We start from the raw sequence: 19,514 nt of genomic DNA, 5'->3' as shown, positions 1-19,514 counted from the left end.
AAAACAAAGTCTATAGTATATCACAGTGAACAAAAACTATTAGTCACTAGTACTTTATGCTGCACACAGCTCCCTATTCTCAGCATTTTCTCCACAAATAATAGACATGATAAAACAATGACACATTGCATTTGCAATAATTGATGACATTCATTAGACTTGCTTTATCCAAAATAACCTAAACTGTCAGGGTGGGATGGCAGATCGCCCTGACCAGAAAGTGTAAATCAGCATTCGAACTGGAATACCAGCTGGAGCTGATTAGGGTAATGAGGCAGAATAGAGCTACACAACATGTACAATAGATACTGCACAACCCAATGCTCTCAACAGTATGATGCAGACAATACCACTCCCATTTTTCAAGAGTTTGTCAATACTAGCTAATTCTAGCTTACTAACATTAATCTGAAAATAATGGGGATTTTTCTCAGAAATTTTAATATTGTGAGCAGGTACAATATAAAACCTTTCATTCATGGGATAGGAAGTTTAATTTTACCTTCATTTGTGATCATAAAAGTCAACAAAATTAAAATCCACAATTATTTTTCTGTTGGAATTTAATGACATCCAATGAAAGCAGCAAAAGTTAAATGTAACTGTAAATAAACTGCATGACATTATCAGTAAAATCACAAAAACTGCAAATTTATTACTAACAAAGAGCAAAGAAAAAATGAGCTAGTTTGAGTTTTAAAAAAATATATGGACAGATAGGAAAATTTGGCTGCAGATTCTCATTTATCTACTCCTTGAACATAAGGCTGTTCTGATAAATTCTCTATTGTAATTTTCTCTTTCTGCCCACTCTGGATATGAAGCATAGAAGGGATTGACGAGAGTACAAAACATAAGCCCAACCCTTTAAAAATTAAACTGAAGGGGCTGTGCATCATTGTTAGCACATGGCCCTTCACCTGTGAGCAAAGGACCGTGTGCTAATCTAGACTGATGGACAAAAATCTCCCTCTGCCAGCTGTAAGTCTCGTATTTGACATGTTTTGGTGGCCTGTGTGGAAAAAGTGCAATGAAGGTTTTGGCCTGAAGTTGAGCACAAGTTCCACAGTTGCCAGGAATGCTCATTCTGCATAATACCAATGCCAGAAATGAACAGTTTCCCAGTACTAATATACTTAATCTTGATGAGCATAAGTGACCAAAAAATTAGTATTCTTAGAGTGCTGTTTTAAAAATAATTTACAGCAATTCAGTGATGTTTTGAAGAGTGGTTTACATGTTTTGATCATCTTACTTTTATAAAAGGCCACCTGACAAAATAGAAGGAATTTTACACAGATTGCATGTTGCTTATTCTTTGTCACAATTAACACATAAGAGGCAGCATTATCCCAAACATCTGAATATTCCAATTTTTAGTAAACAGGCTTAGATATTTAATTCTTCTATAAAGTGTTGGAACTTACCTGCTTGGGACACTGATTTTTGCAGGAAGTAAGGATAATTTTAGTTTCCGCATCAGCTGCAGTCATTTTCCTAAAATAAGAGGATATGCACAATGTTGAACAAAAATAAATATGTAGTATAAAAATAGCCTTCACAAGATCGGTTCATAAGCAGCTATATGGGTAATTGCTTTCATCCTTCCAGATTACCAATCCTACCATTTCCCCACTACAGCAGAAAGCAAATGCTTAAATAAATGTCTATTTTGCATTCCTGCCGAACGCACCCCTCAACCCCGCCGACAATTGCCACAAAGGCAGGCAGACAACCATGCTCCTAGACTTCTTCCAATTCCATTCAACTCCTTGAGGTGCACTAGCATAATTAAGGTGTGGTGTCCTTAAATTTTTTGTACCTTCCCAAAAATAAATGCAACCTTTTTCTAAAGTACTGTGCCAGTAAATGAAGGGATCTACTGAACGTAATTTGAAGCACAAGTAAACATTCAAAATAAGCCCATATGTTGTACAGAGAGGAAGCATACAAGACTTGGAGACAGTGTTGAAGGATTCAGGGAGTGAGCTACTCATCACAGAGTACAAAGCTGCTTCCCTGCTCATGCAGCCACAGTGTTAATATAGCTGGTCCAGTTAACATTCTGGTTAGTGGTCACCTCCAAGATGTTGATGGTGGACGACTTACCTGCTTGGGACACAATCATTCACAATGGTGCTTGCAGCTTTGGATAAGGTAATTTCTGAACTGGGATAAGGACTACAGCAGGATTGGAGGGATTCAGAAATAGAGGGCTGAATTTTGTACTGATGATGGGGCACTTGGCAGCAGGTCGGAAGGTTGGTGGGGGGGTGGGGGTGGGAAGAGACTCCGCCTCGACCCTCCGTTGGACCCCCGCTAGAATTTCACGGCAGGCAGACAATTAACCTTTAAGGGACGAGCTCCCGCCTCCAAGAGCTTCCAGCCACTGCCAGTACTGCACGAGGCCCTGTACTACCGAGGATGTCTGAGACCCTGGGAGGGGTAAGTGGGGTCGGAGTTGCATGGCCATTCAGACATCCCGGCATCAGGGTGAGGGAATGTCTCCCCGGGGTTGCGACAATCGCCACTATGGGCCCTGGATTGTCCCCAAAGGAAGGACACCACCCCCCCACCCCACCCCGACTCCACTAGGAGGCCCCCAGATTTGACCTGGCAGCGTCAAGCCCCTCCCACCTTCTATTAAATTGAGGCAGAGGTAGGGAGGCTCTTAAATGGTTATTAATTGGCCACTTAAGGCCTCAATTGGCCTCGGGTGGGAAGGCCATCCGCAGACTTCCCTGCCCCTAAGTAAATTGGAAGGCGTCGGGCACACCGCCCCCATTTCTGATGCACTTTTATGGGCCCACCTCTGTTCACCTCCCAAGGACAGGAAGGTTGAAGAACAGTTGACAGTTGCTAATAAAAGTGTTGAGGTTTCTTTCTGGAGAGAGAAGCAACTGCAGTTTTGAACAGAAATGGGAGTGTACATGAGGGAACTAATAACAATGTTAGGCAGCATGACAGCCAGGAAGAGGAACTGGATGATCGCAAGTAGAAGAAGAAGGGGATCAGCCTCCTTTGTGGACAAGGTGAGCTTCAATGGGGGCTGGTGGGGGTTGTTGAGGGGCAAAAGATGGGGCAGAAATTACAGAACAGAAAAGTCCAAGACTAGATTGGATGGGAGACTTGGGTGGATGGTGAGGGCCGGGGTGTGAGGGGTTGAGAGTAGGGGGAGAAGAGAGGCTCATAAATTATCACCATCATGGTGAAAAAAATCCACAAGCTCCACATACCTAGGTGCTAGTCATGAAGGCGAAAAGGGTGGGGGGACAGGGGTTAAAACAGGCAATGATAGAAGTCTATTGTTTGCTTTGCTTTTCAGGATGATCCTGGAGGAGGTGGTGGTTATGGCAGAAGGGAGCGAAGTATCATAGAACTTGATGGGGAATGAATCGCAAGGCCAGCTGTGCACCAGATAGCCAACATGGGGACTGCGCTGGGCAGGATGGTGTTGGACGGGGGTGGGAGAGGAAGCTGATCAAAGTGGGAGAAAGTTTTTGTTTTGCTGGGAAGAAGGGCACTGAAAAATGTGGTGAGGGGGCAGTTACATGAGCTGCAATCAGTTGCAGTAGTGATAAGTCAAAAGCCAAAAGTGAGGAGATTGAAAGAGACAGGGGAGGGGATGACAGAAGTGTTTTCTCCATGGTAGTGAGCTTGGAGGAGGGAAGGGGAATTTGTGAGAGAAGGGCAACAAGGGGACGAAATGGTCACGTCAGAGATCGTGTCCATCAGGTAGAAGACTGTAAAAAATTGTGAGGTCAAAGGGATTGCCAAGAATATGAGTGTAAGAAGTTTACAATCTATTCCTCATAATTTAAAGTTGCTTAATTCAAATTATGTTAATTCAATGGCACAAAATGCCACTTGTAGTGTTTTGTGCTACTTAATTCTTAAAAACAAAGATTGAATTCACGGTAAGCTGGATAAAGGTGAGTTGAGAGAGGGGAAAGGAAGGTATGAAGCTAAAGAAAGGGGCCAGAAGAGTTGAGAAGACAATGGAAATCACTGAGGATGTAGAGTTGCTCGGTGTAATGAAGGGAGGGCATTTCAAGGAGGAAGCTGGTGCTTGGCTTTGAAATAATCAACGAGAATTTCAAATGAAAGATGTGAGGGATGGAAGTGAATAAGGAGCTTGAATGAGAAGGTGCTGGAGGTGTAGGGAGAGACCCCAAGATGTGATTGTGATGGAGATGAGGGCCTTGTATTTACAAGTGGTTTGGGCAGAACAGGTAGTTAAAGTATACTTGACCAGGAATGCTTCTGAAAGGGAAAAGAAGTTGCATACCAATGAGCCATGTTTCCATCAGTGTTTGAATATCATATGCACAATTATTGATGGCAAGGAGATTATCTACGAGTAAGCAAAATTTCTGGAGGGAAGAGTGAGCTAGGGTGAAGGTGAGACAATGATTTCCACTGAGCTTTACCACCATTACTAAAGTTGATTGTAAGGAGTTCAGAATGACCAAGTTGATTTAGCTTTTGATTTTTGTCCTTGGGATGGTACATTTCACCCTCATAGGCAAACACAAGCATTAGAGAGCAAACTGCCAGTTTGTACTCACATGCACTCCACATACAGGTTTGTGATTTTGCAATGGCATTTTATTCGGATCATCTGTGAACATGGAGGACATGCACCATCATGGCATGGCAGGGTGCACGGATGAATACAACCAGATGGACGGGGATTGCTGCATCCCTCTTCACACACCTGACATTCTTTACCAGCCTATTCAAAAACAAAAATTAAATGTAATGTAATATCTATAAAAATGACAAGCAATTTATAATGAGGCACAGAAGTGCAAATGTTTGATGCGTTAAAACCTCTTGATCAGTTCACCAGTGGCATTACATCATAAATAGGAATGGTACTGCTGAAACTCATAATAAAGTAAAAGCCAGTTTTGTATTCATCAATAATAGTAACAGTGTGTATAACATAGCATTAGTGTGTTCAGGACAAATAAATAAATCGCTCCTTAACAACCACTAAAGGAAAGCACAAAACAGACATTCCGAGCATATTAAGGTCACTGGAATAGCCTGGTTAAAAACACTTGCACACTAATAAGTCTACTCTTCTGAACAGGAAAATCAGTAGAAATACCCAAATCTTCTGTTGCCTTCATCAAACTAGCGGCTTTCGAACAAGGAGGTTTCCACAGTTGCCCAGACTGTTTTTGTACATTCCAGCAGAGTTTTATCTTGTACTAATGACTCAATGTGCTTGTTTAACTGGATGTGTTTACCAATTCCATCAATGTCCAAGCCTTGCAGGGAGGGAGAGAGTACCTTACTTTATTAGACAAAGCTCTTCTTCAAATGATTAATTTTATGTTAGGACAGTGATCGATCCAATTTAAGGAGCATCACATCTGCAATTTATTACGTTATTGCTGTCTAGCCACAGGTGTGGTAAGTGTAACACTGTATTTAGCCACATGCACTAATTACAGTAGAAATCACTGAATGCACTCAAACAATCCAAGTAAATGTATTTCACATCTGTATATTTAGCTAACATCTACCACAATTCAGTCAAGAAAGTAAAGCAGTCACAATGATAGCATACTCTACTGTTCATCTGGCCATTTTATCAAAAATCACACAAAAAAGGTTGATGTAGACATGCATACGCCATACAAATCAGTATTGGGATCATGTGCCCAATGACTGTGCCTATTATTCATTCCTACTTTCAAATCAAAAGTGCAATTTACCATTTCTGGATTCAGAATTCATTACATGTGACTTGTGATTAATATATTGGACAACATTCTTTTTAAAATGGCTAGTGCTTTAATGTCACTCAACTAGTAATCCAGATGCTCAGGCGTTGCAAAGACAGGTTCACATCCCACAACAGCAGGTGGTGGAATTTAAATTCAATTAACTAATAAAGTCAAATTAATTAATAAAAAATCTGGAATTGAAAACTAGTCTCTGTACTGGTGCCATGCAACTATCATCAATTGTCATAAAAACCCATCTGGTTCACTAATGTCCTTTAGGGAAGGAAATCTGTCGTCCTTACCTGGTCTGGCCGACATCTGATACCAGACCCACCTCAATGTCGTCGACTCTTAACTGCCCTTTCAAATGGCCCAACAAGCCACTCAGTTGGCAAGGGCAATTAGGGATGAGCAACAAATGCTGGCCTGGTCAACAATGCTCTTTTCCCAAGAAAGAATAAAAACGTCTTTAAACTCTACTTGGAAAATTTACAAGGCGCAAAAGGAAGATGGCTGTGGTTGTTGGAGGTAAAACCTGGTAGGGTATAAAATTAAAACCCGACTCAGGCCCAGCCCGACCACAGCCAACCCCCAACAATATCAAACATGTTATTAGCACAGAAAAAAAAACATGTCAAAACTTAGATTAAAAAGAAAACAATACAAAGTGAAACCCGACCAAAGCCAACACGAACCGGACCCTAGCCCAACACGAACCGGACACAGAATACAGACCCGACCTGAACCCGACACATATAGTCAGATCTGGGTCGGGCAGCCAAGCTTCAGTTGGAGGTCAATCATCTCAGCTCCAAGCCATCACTGCAGGAGCTCCTCAGGGTAGAGTCCTAGGCCCTACCATCTACAGCTACTTCATCAATGACCTTCCTTCAATCATAAGGTCAGAAGTCAGTTGATTAGAATCCAGGACCAGCATGTTCCTGTGAGGAAGAAGGAAAAGGTTGGCAAGTTTCGGGAACCTTGGATAACGCGGGATATTGTGAACCTCGTCAAAAAGAAAAAGGAAGCATTCGTAAGGGTTGGAAGGCTAGAAACAGACGAATCCCTTGAGGAATATAAAGACAGTAGGAAGGAACTTAAGCAAGGAGTCAGGAGGGCTAAAAGGGGTCATGAAAAGTCATTGGCAAACAGGATTAAGGAAAATCCCAAGGCTTTTTATACGTATATAAAGAGCAAGAGGGTAACCAGGAAAAGGGTCAGCCCACTCAAGGACAGAGAAGGGAATCTATGTGTGGAGCCAGAGGAAATGGGCGAGGTACTAAATGAGTACTTTGCATCAGTATTCACCAAGGAGAAGGACTTGGTGGATGATGAGCCTAGGGAAGGGAGTGTAGATAGTCTCAGTCATCTCATTATCAAAAAGGAGGTGGTGTTGGGTGTCTTGCAAAGCATTAAGGTAGATAAGTCCCCAGGGCCTGATGGGATCTACCCCAGAATACTGAGGAAGGCAAGGGAAGAAATTGCTGGGGCCTTGACAGAAATCTTTGCATCCTCATTGGCTACAGGTGAGGTCCCAGAGGACTGGAGAATAGCCAATGTTGTTCCTTTGTTTAAGAAGAGTAGCAAGGATAATCCAGGAAATTATAGGCCGGTGAGCCTTACGTTAGTGGTAGGGAAATTATTAGAGAGGATTCTTCGGGACAGGATTTACTCCCATTTGGAAACAAATGGACTTATTAGCGACAGGCAGCATGGTTTTGTGAAGGGAAGGTCGTGTCTCACTAATTTGATTCAGTGTTTTGAGGAAGTGACGAAGATGATTGATGAAGGAAAGGCAGTGGATGTTATCTATATGGACTTCAGTAAAGCCTTTGACAAGGTGCCTCATGGCAGACTGATACAAAAGGTGAAGTCACATGGGATCAGAGGGGAGCTGGCAAGATGGATACAGAACTGACTCGAACATAGAAGACAGAGGGTAGCAGTGGAAGGGTGCTTTTCTGAATGGAGGGATGTGACTAGTGGTGTTCCTCGGGGATCAGTGCTGGGACCTTTGCTCTTTGTGGTATATATAAATGATTTGGAGGGAAATGTAGCTGGTCTGATTAGTAAGTTTGCGAACGACACAAAGGTTGGTGGAGTTGCGGACAGTGATGAGGATTGTCAGAGGATACAGCAGGATATAGATCGGTTGGAGACTTGGGCAGAGAAATGGCAGATGGAGTTTAATCCGGACAAATGTAAGGTAATGCATTTTGGAAGGTCTAATGCAGGTGGGAAGTATACAGTAAATGGCAGAACCCTTAGGAGTATTGACAGGCAGAGAGATCTGGGCGTACAGGCCCACAGGTCACTGAAAGTGGCAACGCAGGTGGATAAGGTAGTCAAGAAGGCATACGGCATGCTTGCCTTCATCGGTCGGGGCATAGAGTATAAAAATAGGCAAGTCATGCTGCAGCTGTACAGAACTTTAGTTAGGCCACACTTAGAATATTGCGTGCAATTCTGGTCGCCACACTACCAGAAGGACGTGGAGGCTTTGGAGAGGGTACAGAAGAGGTTTACCAGGATGTTGCCTGGTCTGGAGGGCATTAGCTATGAGGAGAGGTTGGATAAACTCGGATTGTTTTCACTGGAACGACGGAGGTGGAGGGGCGACATGATAGAGGTTTACAAAGTTATGAGCGGCATGGACAGAGTGGATAGTCAGAAGCTTTTTCCCAGGGTGGAAGAGTCAGTTCCTAGGGGACATAGGTTTAAGGTGAGAGGGGCAAAGTTTAGAGGGGATGTGCGAGGCAAGTTCTTTACACAGAGGGTGATGAGTGCCTGGAACTTGTTGCCGGGGGAGGTGGTGGAAGCAAGTACCATAGAGACGTTTAAGAGGCTTCTTGACAAATACATGAATAGGATGGGAATAGAGGGATACGAATCCCGGAAGTGCAGAAGATTTTAGTTTAGGCAGGCATCAAGATCAGCGCAGGCTTGGAGGGCCGACTGGCCTGTTCCTGTGCTGTACTGTTCTTTGTTCACTGATGATTGCACAATGTTCAGCACCATTCGCGACTCCTCAGATACTGAAGCAGTCCGTGTAGAAATGCAGCAAGTCCTGGACAACATTCAGGCTTGGGCTGTTAAGTGGCAAGTAACATTCGCACCATACAAGTGCCAGACAATGACTGTCTCCAATAAGAGAGAATCTAACCATCTCCCCATGACATACAATGGCATTACGATCACTGAATCCCCCACTATCAACATCCTGGGGGTTACCATTGACCAGAAACTGAACTGGAGTAATCATATAAACACTGTGGCTGCAAGAGCTGGTCAGAGGCTAGGAATCCTGCGGTGAGTAACGCACCTCCTGACTTCCCAAAGCCTGTCCACCATCTACAAGGCACAAGTCAGGAGTGTGATGGAATACTCTCCACTTGCCTGGATGGGTGCAGCTCCAACAACACTCAAGAAGCTCGACACCATCCAGAACAAAGCAGCCCACTTGACTGGCACTCCAACCACTAACATTCACTCCCTTTACCACTGATGCACTGTGGCAGAAGCGTGTCCCATCTACAAGATGCACTGCAGCAACACAGCAAGGCTCCTTCAACAGCACCTTCCAAACCTACTTCCTCTACCAACTAGAAGGACAAGGGCAGCAGTTGCATGGGAAGACCACCGCCTGCAAGTTCCCCTCCAAGCCACAAACCATCCTGATCTGGAACTATATCGCAATTCCTTCACTGTCGCTGGGACAAAATCCTGGAGCTGCCTTCCCAACAGCACTATGGGTGTACCTACCCCACATGGACTGCAGCGGTTCGAGAAGGCAGCTCACCATCACCTCCTCTGTCAGCAGCACCCATTGCCCATGAACAAATTTTTTTTTTTAAATTAGCTATAAGGAATAAAGGGAGCAGAGGAGCAAAATCAAGTTTTCAAGTTATAAGCAGGGAAAACAAATCAAAAGAAAAGGAGTAGCATTAACTATGGAAAAAGATAGATAAAATACATATATTGCAATGATCATAGTGTGTGGGTAATAAACTAATGGAAATATAAGTAATTGTGTCAAAGGAAAATATAGATTGAGCAACACTAACACAAATTTGGCAAAGGAAGAAAATAAATACATTGGGTTACAATATTTTTAGGTGACAAAACAAGCAAGAAAAGAGAGAGTGGCAATATTAGTGCAGGAGGGAACAGCTGCTATAAAGTGGACTGACACAAAACAGGTTACTCCAGATTGAAAGATTTTAAAAAGGTATTGTTAAGTTAGTGGAATTATACTAGATGCCCTAATTGTGGGAAGGAAATGGAAAAGGACCAGGGAGATGATTGGGTACCTGAAAGGGCACCTGATGGGATTCATCCATGAATCCCAAGGCAACTGCAGACAGAAACAGTGAAGGCCTTAGAAATTACAGGCAGAATCTTTATTTTTTGAAAATTTTCTGCCGTCCGGACCAAAAACGGTTCCCGACTCCATTGGTATCGGCTGGCCTTACGATGTCACAATCTTACAGGAGGCCAATTAAGAGGCCACCTCCCATCCACCATTCAATAAGGACGAAACCAAATTTCCAATGCAGGAGGCCCAATCAGAGGCACTCTCTGAAACCTTCTGAAAATTTAAAAATAAAGAATGGCCACAAATGTCAAGCCCTGCAGAGAGGCAAAATACCTCCAATGGATTTCTTGTGGCCGAGGCTGTGGCCTTCTCCTCCCAGCAGCTCTGTGATGGAGGGATTGAGAGGAGGTGGCGATGGCCTCACGTCGGGAGACCACCTCCAGGTACCTGCTGAGCTCTGGCCTCAGCTGAGGGCCTGTCCGATGTCAGGAAGATTCCAGCAACGTCAGGGACTTCCCCCTATTGGCCCCTTAATTGGCTATCTACCGTTACCAAGCGGACAGCCACTGTTGCGTCGAGTCCATCTCAGGCAAGATCCCTCGGAGGCGGGAACGTGTCAAGGAACCGATTTGATGCACTATTTTCAAATTGTGCTCCTGGTCCTGTCTCCGCGAGGCTAAGATTCCACTCTAAATCGCAGCGTTCTATTGTGAGTGGATGTATGCTGGAGGACTGGAGAGGGTTCAACGCAACACCCATTTTTAAAAAGTGAGACAGAGCTAACCTGGATAAATGCAGGCCAGTTAGTTTAACATCTATGGTAAGGAAAATTCTGCAATCTTTAGATGAAATTATCAAATATCTGGATGGAAATAGTTAGAAGCCGTCAACATAGATTTCAGAAAAGAAGCTCATGCTTAACAAACCTGATTGTTCTGAGAGGAGGTGACACATGGTAGATGGGGGAAATTAGGTAGTTGTGGTGTATATGGAAATTCAGGAAGCCTCGACAAGATTAGACGAGAATATGAAGGGGGGCTGGAAGTGGGCAGTGGTGTCAATTCGGATTCTGTTTGGAACTGCTTTTGTTTACTATGTACAGATTATAAAGCTAGACAGGGTGCATCCAATTTGCAAGCAATACTTACAAATAGAAAGCACATTAAAAAGGTGAAGTGGTAAATTTTAGTTTGAAAAAGTAATGAGCGGTGGAAGGATGTGTGTAGAAAAGCAAAGGGAAATTATGGAAGAATGAAAATCAGAATTGAAATTTGACAAATACTTTCATAACAGAAAATATTTAATCCGGAAGAGTATTAAATACATAAAAGTCCTCTTTAAAGCTCAATAACCCTTGCTGTATTGTTTTCATACCTTTTGTTTATTGTCTTCATCCACTATGGTGACTGCATGGCATTCTTTTGCACATGTGTGATTCCCACAGGGCAGGAGTCGTCCGCAAGGTCTACTGCAGGAGTAGGGTCCTACTGCATGACAAGGCAAAAGACTAACCTGAAATACAAAAATATATGCATTACAACTGCATTAGCATCAAACACAGTCAGATTTCAAAGCAAAATGATGCTTCTGAGGAAAAGAAAACTTATTTCCACCTTATTAAATACAATACTCATCTCATTTCCTTGTGAAGGTTAATTCAACCATAAATTGAAGTCTTTATGAAGGTATGCTTTTGTATAATTTGTTATTTTAAATTTGGTCAATCTACCATGCCTCTAGGTCTGTGTACTATCCATGTTACCACGTAAGAATTTAAATAATTAATGTATTTTTACTCAAACTATAGTAGCTGCTAAATTCTCTCTATTCTCATTCTTTCTCCTTCCTAGTGTTTAAAATCTATTTTGTAGCATTCAGCAACAAGCAAATAAGTTTTCTACTGAAAATGAGTGCAAAGTAATACCATGTACAATGTTCAGTGCATAGTGCAACCAATTAAGACATTGCGGAATGTATTTAATTTCCCATTTTGACAAACCTTCAAAACAATTCACATATTTCCAAAGTCGAAAAGAAACTACAGATCTCTGATCTTTTTACTGTCTATTACATGCTTAATTCTGGACTAGTCTCAAACAGCTCCACCTCCCAAGAGATAGGGACAAATTTTTTCATTCTAATATTTGCAAGAGGGAATTAGTAAATCTGACTGTTAAAAATCAAAAGACAAGCAAACAAAAACACTCAAGCAAGTATTTGGCCTACAGCATTATGGTGGATGACTGCAGCTGAATCACAAATAAAAACTGATAATAGGGCAACTTTTAAAGATAAGAAATCACAACTTTTCTATAATGTTCTTCAATGATACAACAAAATTTGTATCTCTTCCTGAAACTGCCTCCATGCTAATCTTTGACAACATTGCTGTCTTCCTCCTTCTTTCCTTTGTTTATCTTATAACATTTTGGTCTCTCATTTCTGTCAATATAGTTCTCAACAACTTTCTTCTGTTGTTTTTGCATCTCTTCACATGTCTCTATCGATCTCTTCATCCCTTTGCTTTCAGACAGTTTACTCTCATTGTATGCACATATCCCTGTTTTTAATCATAGACTCTACATAGATTTTTATTTCTCTTTCTGCCTCAATTCTTTTCTTCTCACCTACCATGGAGATTAGAAAGCAAACTAAAGCTTCCACCATTAGTTAGATGCACAAAATTGTCTCATCCTCTGGTGACAAAGCTACAGCTCTCCTCTCCAGCATCAGCCAAATCTTACTTTTGAAGCATCCGTAGTAGTGTTTGTCCTTTGTAGTTGAGGATGACCATGACATTAACGAGGATTCACGGAGATAAGGTTCAGGTGCCATGTGTTCAAAGATGACGAATCAGTCCAATTTGAGCATAAAAAGATCTGTTGCACATTGGACACATGTGTCATTGGTGTGGAAGAAGTGCTCGCAGCTCTGGACTTGTGAAGCTCATGTTTCCTGTTGGCCAGTGCGACACTGTTCTGTTCAAAGGAGGTGGCGCTTTTGCTGATAAGCCTGTGCCATATGGAGTGATCCTGTGCGAGATTCTCCCATAACTCAGGGGCAATGTTGAAACTCTTCAGTGAGACCTTCAGGGTGCCCCTGAAGCGCTTTTTCTAGCCTCCATGTTAACTTTTCCTTTCAATTACCTCACCGGAGGAGAACTTTTTTGCCAGGAGCTCATCAGGCATCTTGGCCATCTTAACTGATCTCTCTTCAGCACAGTGTGGATGCTAGGCATATCAGTCAGGGGGAGAATTTCAGTATCAGGAACCTTGTGTTGCCATCTGATCTTGAGTAGTATCCGCAAGCAGGTCATGTGAAAGTGGTGTAGCTTGTCTGTGTGCCTGGAGTAAACTGTCCACGACTCAAGTATACAAGAGATCGGGAAGGACAACCACTCTGTATACTGTTATGATCCTTATGGAGATCGCCAACAAAGAATCAAATCCACTGACTGACCCCAATTTAGGAAACAAAAACCAAACTGACAAGATTTCATTCATATAAATTTTACTTCATCAAACCAAAATCAACATAAATTAAATATGAATTACCAGTATATCACGGGTCAAGATATTACAAATTACACATTCACTATCAGATGCAACAAAGATTAATCTCTCAGATTTCCTCGGCAGTCCATTCAGCTTGTAAGGCACTCAATTACAGTTACACAGTTCTTCAAACCATGAAATGCCTCAAGTAGGTCTCCAGATCCTTTCATCAGAACTAGCAAAGGTTAGAAAAGAGTTAGGTTTTAAGCAAGTGAAGGGGAGGTGGGTGGGGGAGAACACAAAGGGGAAGGTGTTAAAGAGTGTGTTGATGCTTGTGGTGAAAGACAAAGCATTAGCCCAGAGAGAGTGTTAATAGCAGGATAATGAGCAGCTCTGACCACATGAAAAACAGGCATATCGTTAAAAAATAAAATATGGAAAAAAAAGGTCAGTCATGCTCTGAAGTTATTGAACTCAATGTTCAGTCTGCAAGGCTGTAGAGTGCCTAATTGAAAGATCAGGTACTGCTCCTCCAGCTCACAGACCTGAAACGTTAACTCTGCTTCTCTTTCCACAGATGCTGCCAGACCTGCTGAGTATTTCCAGCACTACTTCATTTTATTTCAGATTTCCAGCATCTGCAGTATTTTGCTTTTATTCTGGGTAATCAGTTCATCTAAGTAACAGAAACCACTCCTAGATCCAGTCTTCACTTTCTTCAAACTGCCTATAAAACAAAACCTTGCTAACGTCTGCTTGGACAGCATTGTCTAACTCTTTTACCTGGTTCCAATCAGTTTTAGTTACCTCAGCAACCTGAAGAATTTGTTTTCAATTTCTATTAGGATATTCTGTTTCAAAAAAATATTTTGTGACCAGGGTCAATGCACCTACCAGAGCATTTGACAAGCTGTCAGTTCACACGTATTTCCCCAAGGATCCCACAGACTGCAGATTCCATCACAATACTTGCACTTTTGTTCAGAGATTAATTTCTCTTCCCTCACAGACAGTTGTTTGTAGCTTGCCAAAGGCAATGTTGGCCTTAGTTATTCTGGAGTTGACTTAATCGTCATCCATTAACCACAGTGTTAAGAGGGTTTCCATTTTTTGTTAAAACTTGAGAATCTATATTTTAAAAACTGAAAAGGATTCTATGGTGCTGGAATATTGAAGCTGAACTTTGGGTGTTTTTCTTATAAGTTACTGGAAGGTTTGGACCGAATGTAAAGAAGTTTTACTGGAAAGCACCCGTTTGCAAAGAATCCAGCAGGGGATTGTGTTTTGACCTGAAGAGCTATTTGCAAGGAAGTGACAAGCCAGGATTTATAGATGTCACACGACTTGCCTCTGGAAAGGGTTTTGGTTTCATTTTGAACTGTTAATAAAAGGCAGTTGGAGTTTGCTTATTGACTTTCCAGGAGAACAGAAGAGCCAGCCAGCCCATCTTGCTCTTGAAAAGCAAATCCTGTGTCAAGCATGTTTCCTGTTACCTCCTGTATTTGAGAAAATCTTGCATGTTTGCAGAAACCTTGCATCTTTGAAGGAGCTTTGCATCGAATGTGAGAGAATTGAAATATTTGTTGCTGCACACCTGATGCAAGGCCTCTATGAAGCCTTTTGTAGCTGCATCTCTTTGAAAGCCTACTGAGACTGATCAACATCATCGCCTGGAAAGAACTGTTCTAGGAAGATTCTACTGACAGCCGCCTATTCGCCTATGGGACACCTCGCCAAAACCAAAGACTTCCTTACCTTCTTTTCAGTCTAAGTGTTTTTTTTATTCCTTCTATTTCTTTGTAACAGATGTAAACAAAAATCCCCTTTTTTTAAGCCGGTTAACCAGTTGTGCGTGTGTGTGAGGACTAGGATAAAATAAGGGGCTTTAATATCTCCATTTGTGTGTATGTTTTACTTCATTATTGGTTAAGACTTGGTCTGTAATAAACAGATAATTTAGTTGTTGATGAAAGAAACCTGGTTGGTATGCTTTATTCTGGGGGGAAAATATAGAGTATCTGATTAACGGTTTCGGTAAGTGGGAAAATTTAAATACATGTTGTGACCTGTGGAGAAGTGGGACTGAATTAACAGTGCACTCCTCCCACCTCAGACGTAACAAAAACACTTGTTAAAATTCTTTCTCGGGTGTAGGTGTCACTAGCGTGCCCAGCATTTATTGCCATCCCAAGTTGCCATGAGAAAGTGATGGTGAGACTTGTTTTTTGAACTGCGTGGTGAAGCTACTCCCACCAAGCTGTTAGAAAGTGGTGTGATACAACTGAATAGCTTGCTAGTCAGTTAAAAGTAAACAACTTTGGCATGGGACTGGAGTTTCACATAGGCTAGACCAGGTATGGATGGCAGATATACCTCCCAAAAGGACATGTGGAACAGGTGGGTTTTTATTACTATCTGATAACTTAATGATAGCTTTTACTGATACCAGTTTTATATTTCTCATTTAAAAGAACAAAAAAAAGAAATCCCAATAAACCTTAAACTTATAGAATATTACATACATATCAAAACAGTTCTACATTATTTAGAACTGTGGCAAACTCATTCCAGGCCTGTGCGAGATTTAGGAGCAATTCTACACTTGCACAATTGATGCAGATGCCCTTAAAATCTACCTTTTTCTTTTCATTTTAGGTAATTACACGGAATATTCTCTAAGAAATGCAACCAGATAGGTTCAAAATAATATATCAAGTAAAAAGTTACACTTATATCTGAAAATTTTTGCTTTCTTGTCTTTAGCAGTCAGGAAGAAATTGCAGCATTTTTATCCTAGAAGTTTGATTTGATTATCTAGAGAAGCTTAGAATCCTTAGAGCAGAGAAGGTTAAGAGAATTTAGATAGAGTAAATAAAGAGAGACTATTTCCAATGGCTGAAGGGTCAATAACCAGAAGGCACAGATTTAAGGTGACTGGTAAAAGAACCAGCAGTGACAGGAGGAAAAGCTTTACACAGAGAATGATTAGGATTTGAAATGCACTTCCTGGGAGGGTGTTGGAAACAGATTCAGTGGCAGATTTCAAAAGGGAATTGGACAAATGCTTGAAGTTTGAAAACAATAGTAGGAATATGGACAAAGAGCCAGGGAGAGAACGAACTGGATTGCTCTTCGAAAAGAGCAGACGCAGACTCAATGTGCCGAATGGTCTCCTTCTGTGTTGCACTATTCTATGATGATTCTTCATCTTCAGAAAATTAATCGGAGTAGAATCTCAGAAGCACATCATGGCCTTGCCTCTCCCTATTTCTATAGCCTCCTCCAGCCCCATAATCTTCCAAGAACTCTGCGCTCTTCCAACTCTGGCCTCATGTCCATTCACCACTTCCTTCACCCCACCATTGGCACCCATGCCTTCAGCTGTCTAAGCCCCAAGCTCTGGAATTCCTTCCTTAAACCTTTGCGCTTCTCTACCCTTCTCTCCTTTTTTTTTTAAAGACTCTCCTTAAAACCTACCTTTTCGACCAAGCTTTTGGTCATCAATTCGAATATCTTCTTCTTTGGCTCAGTGCCAATTTTGTCTGATTATGCTCCTGTAAGGCACCTTGGGAGGTAGCGTGTTAAAGGCACTACCATAAACACAATCTGCTGGTGAGCATTCTGCTGTCAGTCTTATTTCCTGCAATGCCCTCTCTAAGATTCCTCTGATACTGAAGCAGTCCATGTAGAAATGTAGCAAGACCTGGACAATATCCAGGCTTGGGCTGATAAGTGGCAAGTAACATTCGCACCACACATGTGCCAGGCAATGACCATCTCCAACAAGAGACAATCAAGCCTGGTTTATGTAATCTCTCCTCATAATGTAATTATTCCTGGTAGCATTCAGGTGCATCTGTGCTGCACTCTTTCCAAGGCCAATAAATTCCAAGATGCCATGCTCACAACTGTACACTGTACTCCAGATGTGGTCTATTCAGGTCTTCATATAGCTGCAGCAAAATATTATCCTCTTTGTACTCTAGCCCTCTAGTTACAGGCAAACATTAGCCTTTGATTTTTTTTTTTGGCATCTGACTACGATATTTGAGTGATCTGTGCATATGGACCCCGACATCGATTTGGGCCTCCACTGATCCAAACTTTTTACCATTTAAAAAACTCAGATGTGTTTTTTGTAGGCCCAAAATGGAGGGTTCCATAATATTGGTTAAAGAAACAATCACAGCTGGGAGGAGAGATGATAGGTGAGAAGGATCATCAAACCAGGTCATATGAGGAACAAGAAAGGGGCAATCACACTGGGGATCTAGTGTACATTCCCAGCAGTCAGAGGGAGATAGAGGAGTAAATATGTAGGCAAATTGCCGAGAAGTGCAGAAACAATAAGGCAGTAAACATAGGGATGTCAGCTTTTCTAAAGTTAACTGGGCCCAAAGAGTCAAGGGAATAGAGGGTGCAGAATTCTTAAAATTCATTCAGGGGAACCTTTTAGCCAATAGGTAGCAAACTCAACAAAAGGAGGAAGATTGGGACTTCATTTTAGGAAATGAAGGTGAACAGGTGGAAGGGGTATCAGTGGGAGAGCACTTTAGCAGCAGTGATCATAATTCACTTTTAACGTAGTTAATGAAAAAGACAAAGAGAGATTGAGTAAAACTTTTCAATTAGTGTCCTGCAGACCCCCCACCTGCCAAGAATGAGGCACATTAATTTTGTCATATGAACATTGATTTGGAAACTGTTGAAGTGAAGAAAGGACTTGTTTAATAAAAAAAAATCATCAGGCCCTTGGCTGGAAAGATATTTGCATATTAACAGAGTGTTTGGGGAGACAAAGGGGTTACCTTCCTTATCCAATTTAACCCACAATGGACTTTGAGCACCAGACATTGAAGGTGAGGGAGCTCAAATTTCAGCATGACCGCTGGGATGGCCGAATCCACAGACAGACGTGGTCAGACCAGCTGGTCTCGTGACTAGCCTACTTAGCAACCTGTTTTTTCTGAATTGTATAAAGAGTTTTTAAACAGAGAGACTGCAGTATGCTCCTGGACTGAAGACTACCTCTTCTGTCCTGTCTGCTCCCATCTCTTTCTCACATGTCTCTGGACCCACTGAGGACACATGAACTTCAAGAGAGAAAAGTCTCCTACATCAAACAAGGTTTAAGAAGAATACTGGACCCCAAACAGCAAGATCTACCAACAATCAAGGACTCTACAGTGAGCTCAAAGAACCGTAACAAAAACCCTCTTCAGAGATTGCCTCAAACTTTTCCACTTGATTTTTCTTCTGCTCTTTTCTGTCTCTATCTGCATGTATGTATCATGTATGCATGCTAGCGTGGGCGTGTCACGTATTCGTTAACCGAATCAGAGTTTAAGTTTAATAAAATTCAACCTTTCTTCTGTAAACCTAAGAAAACCTGTTTGTGTTGGTTTCTTTGCCTTATAATTGGAAAGCAGTGAACAAGGATTCATCGGGGGGGAGCTAAAAACAGTGTTTAAAATTAAACCTATTACGGTAAGACTAGGTGAAGGCCCCTTTCTCACCTGGTCGTAACAATCGGGGAAAGGCCGATTTAAACTGAGAAACGATTTAGCAAAAGTGGACTGGAATCAGCTACTTGCAGGTATATCAGTGTCAGAGCAGTAGCGGGCATTGGAAGGAGGAAATAAAGAGGGTTCAGAGGAACATAGGAAATAGGAGTAGGCCATTCGGCGCCTCAGGTCTACTCTGCACTGCCATTCAATTAGATCACAACTGATTGTCTACCTCAATGCCATTTTCCTGCACTATCCCCATATCTCTTGATATCTTTAATACCTAGAAATCTATCAACCTCTGTCTTGAATATACTAAACAACTGAGCTTCCACAGCCCTCTGGGATAGAGAATTCCAAAGATTCACCATCCTCTGAGTGAAGAAATTCTTTCTCATTTTTTTCAATTCTTTCATGGGATGTGGGCGTCACTGACAAGGCCAGCATTTGTTGCCCA

The 19,514-nt window shown here is 41.9% G+C and overlaps 1 protein-coding gene across 5 annotated transcripts in view; it reads right to left on the bottom strand.

Annotated features, from left to right (window-relative positions):
- Window positions 1-19,514, bottom strand: part of nfxl1 (nuclear transcription factor, X-box binding-like 1) — a 227,948-nt gene that overhangs the window by 92,231 nt on the left and 116,203 nt on the right. For all 5 annotated transcript variants that reach the window (XR_010975412.1, XM_068035931.1, XM_068035921.1 and 2 more), the window contains exons 16-18: window positions 11,431-11,568; window positions 4,569-4,735; window positions 1,428-1,497 (exon numbers count right to left, since the gene is read on the bottom strand). Coding sequence is in view for 4 of the 5 variants with exons in the window: in XM_068035931.1 (XP_067892032.1) it covers window positions 1,428-1,497; window positions 4,569-4,735; window positions 11,431-11,568 (375 nt within the window). In the remaining variant the exon portion in view is untranslated. The remainder of the gene's footprint in view (window positions 1-1,427; window positions 1,498-4,568; window positions 4,736-11,430; window positions 11,569-19,514) is intronic.

The sequence above is a fragment of the Heterodontus francisci genome, chromosome 1 (assembly GCF_036365525.1).
Source record: "Heterodontus francisci isolate sHetFra1 chromosome 1, sHetFra1.hap1, whole genome shotgun sequence".
Taxonomy (NCBI): domain Eukaryota; kingdom Metazoa; phylum Chordata; class Chondrichthyes; order Heterodontiformes; family Heterodontidae; genus Heterodontus; species Heterodontus francisci.
The sequence above is the reverse complement of the archived record's forward strand: the minus strand, read 5'-3'. Positions and strand labels throughout refer to the sequence as shown.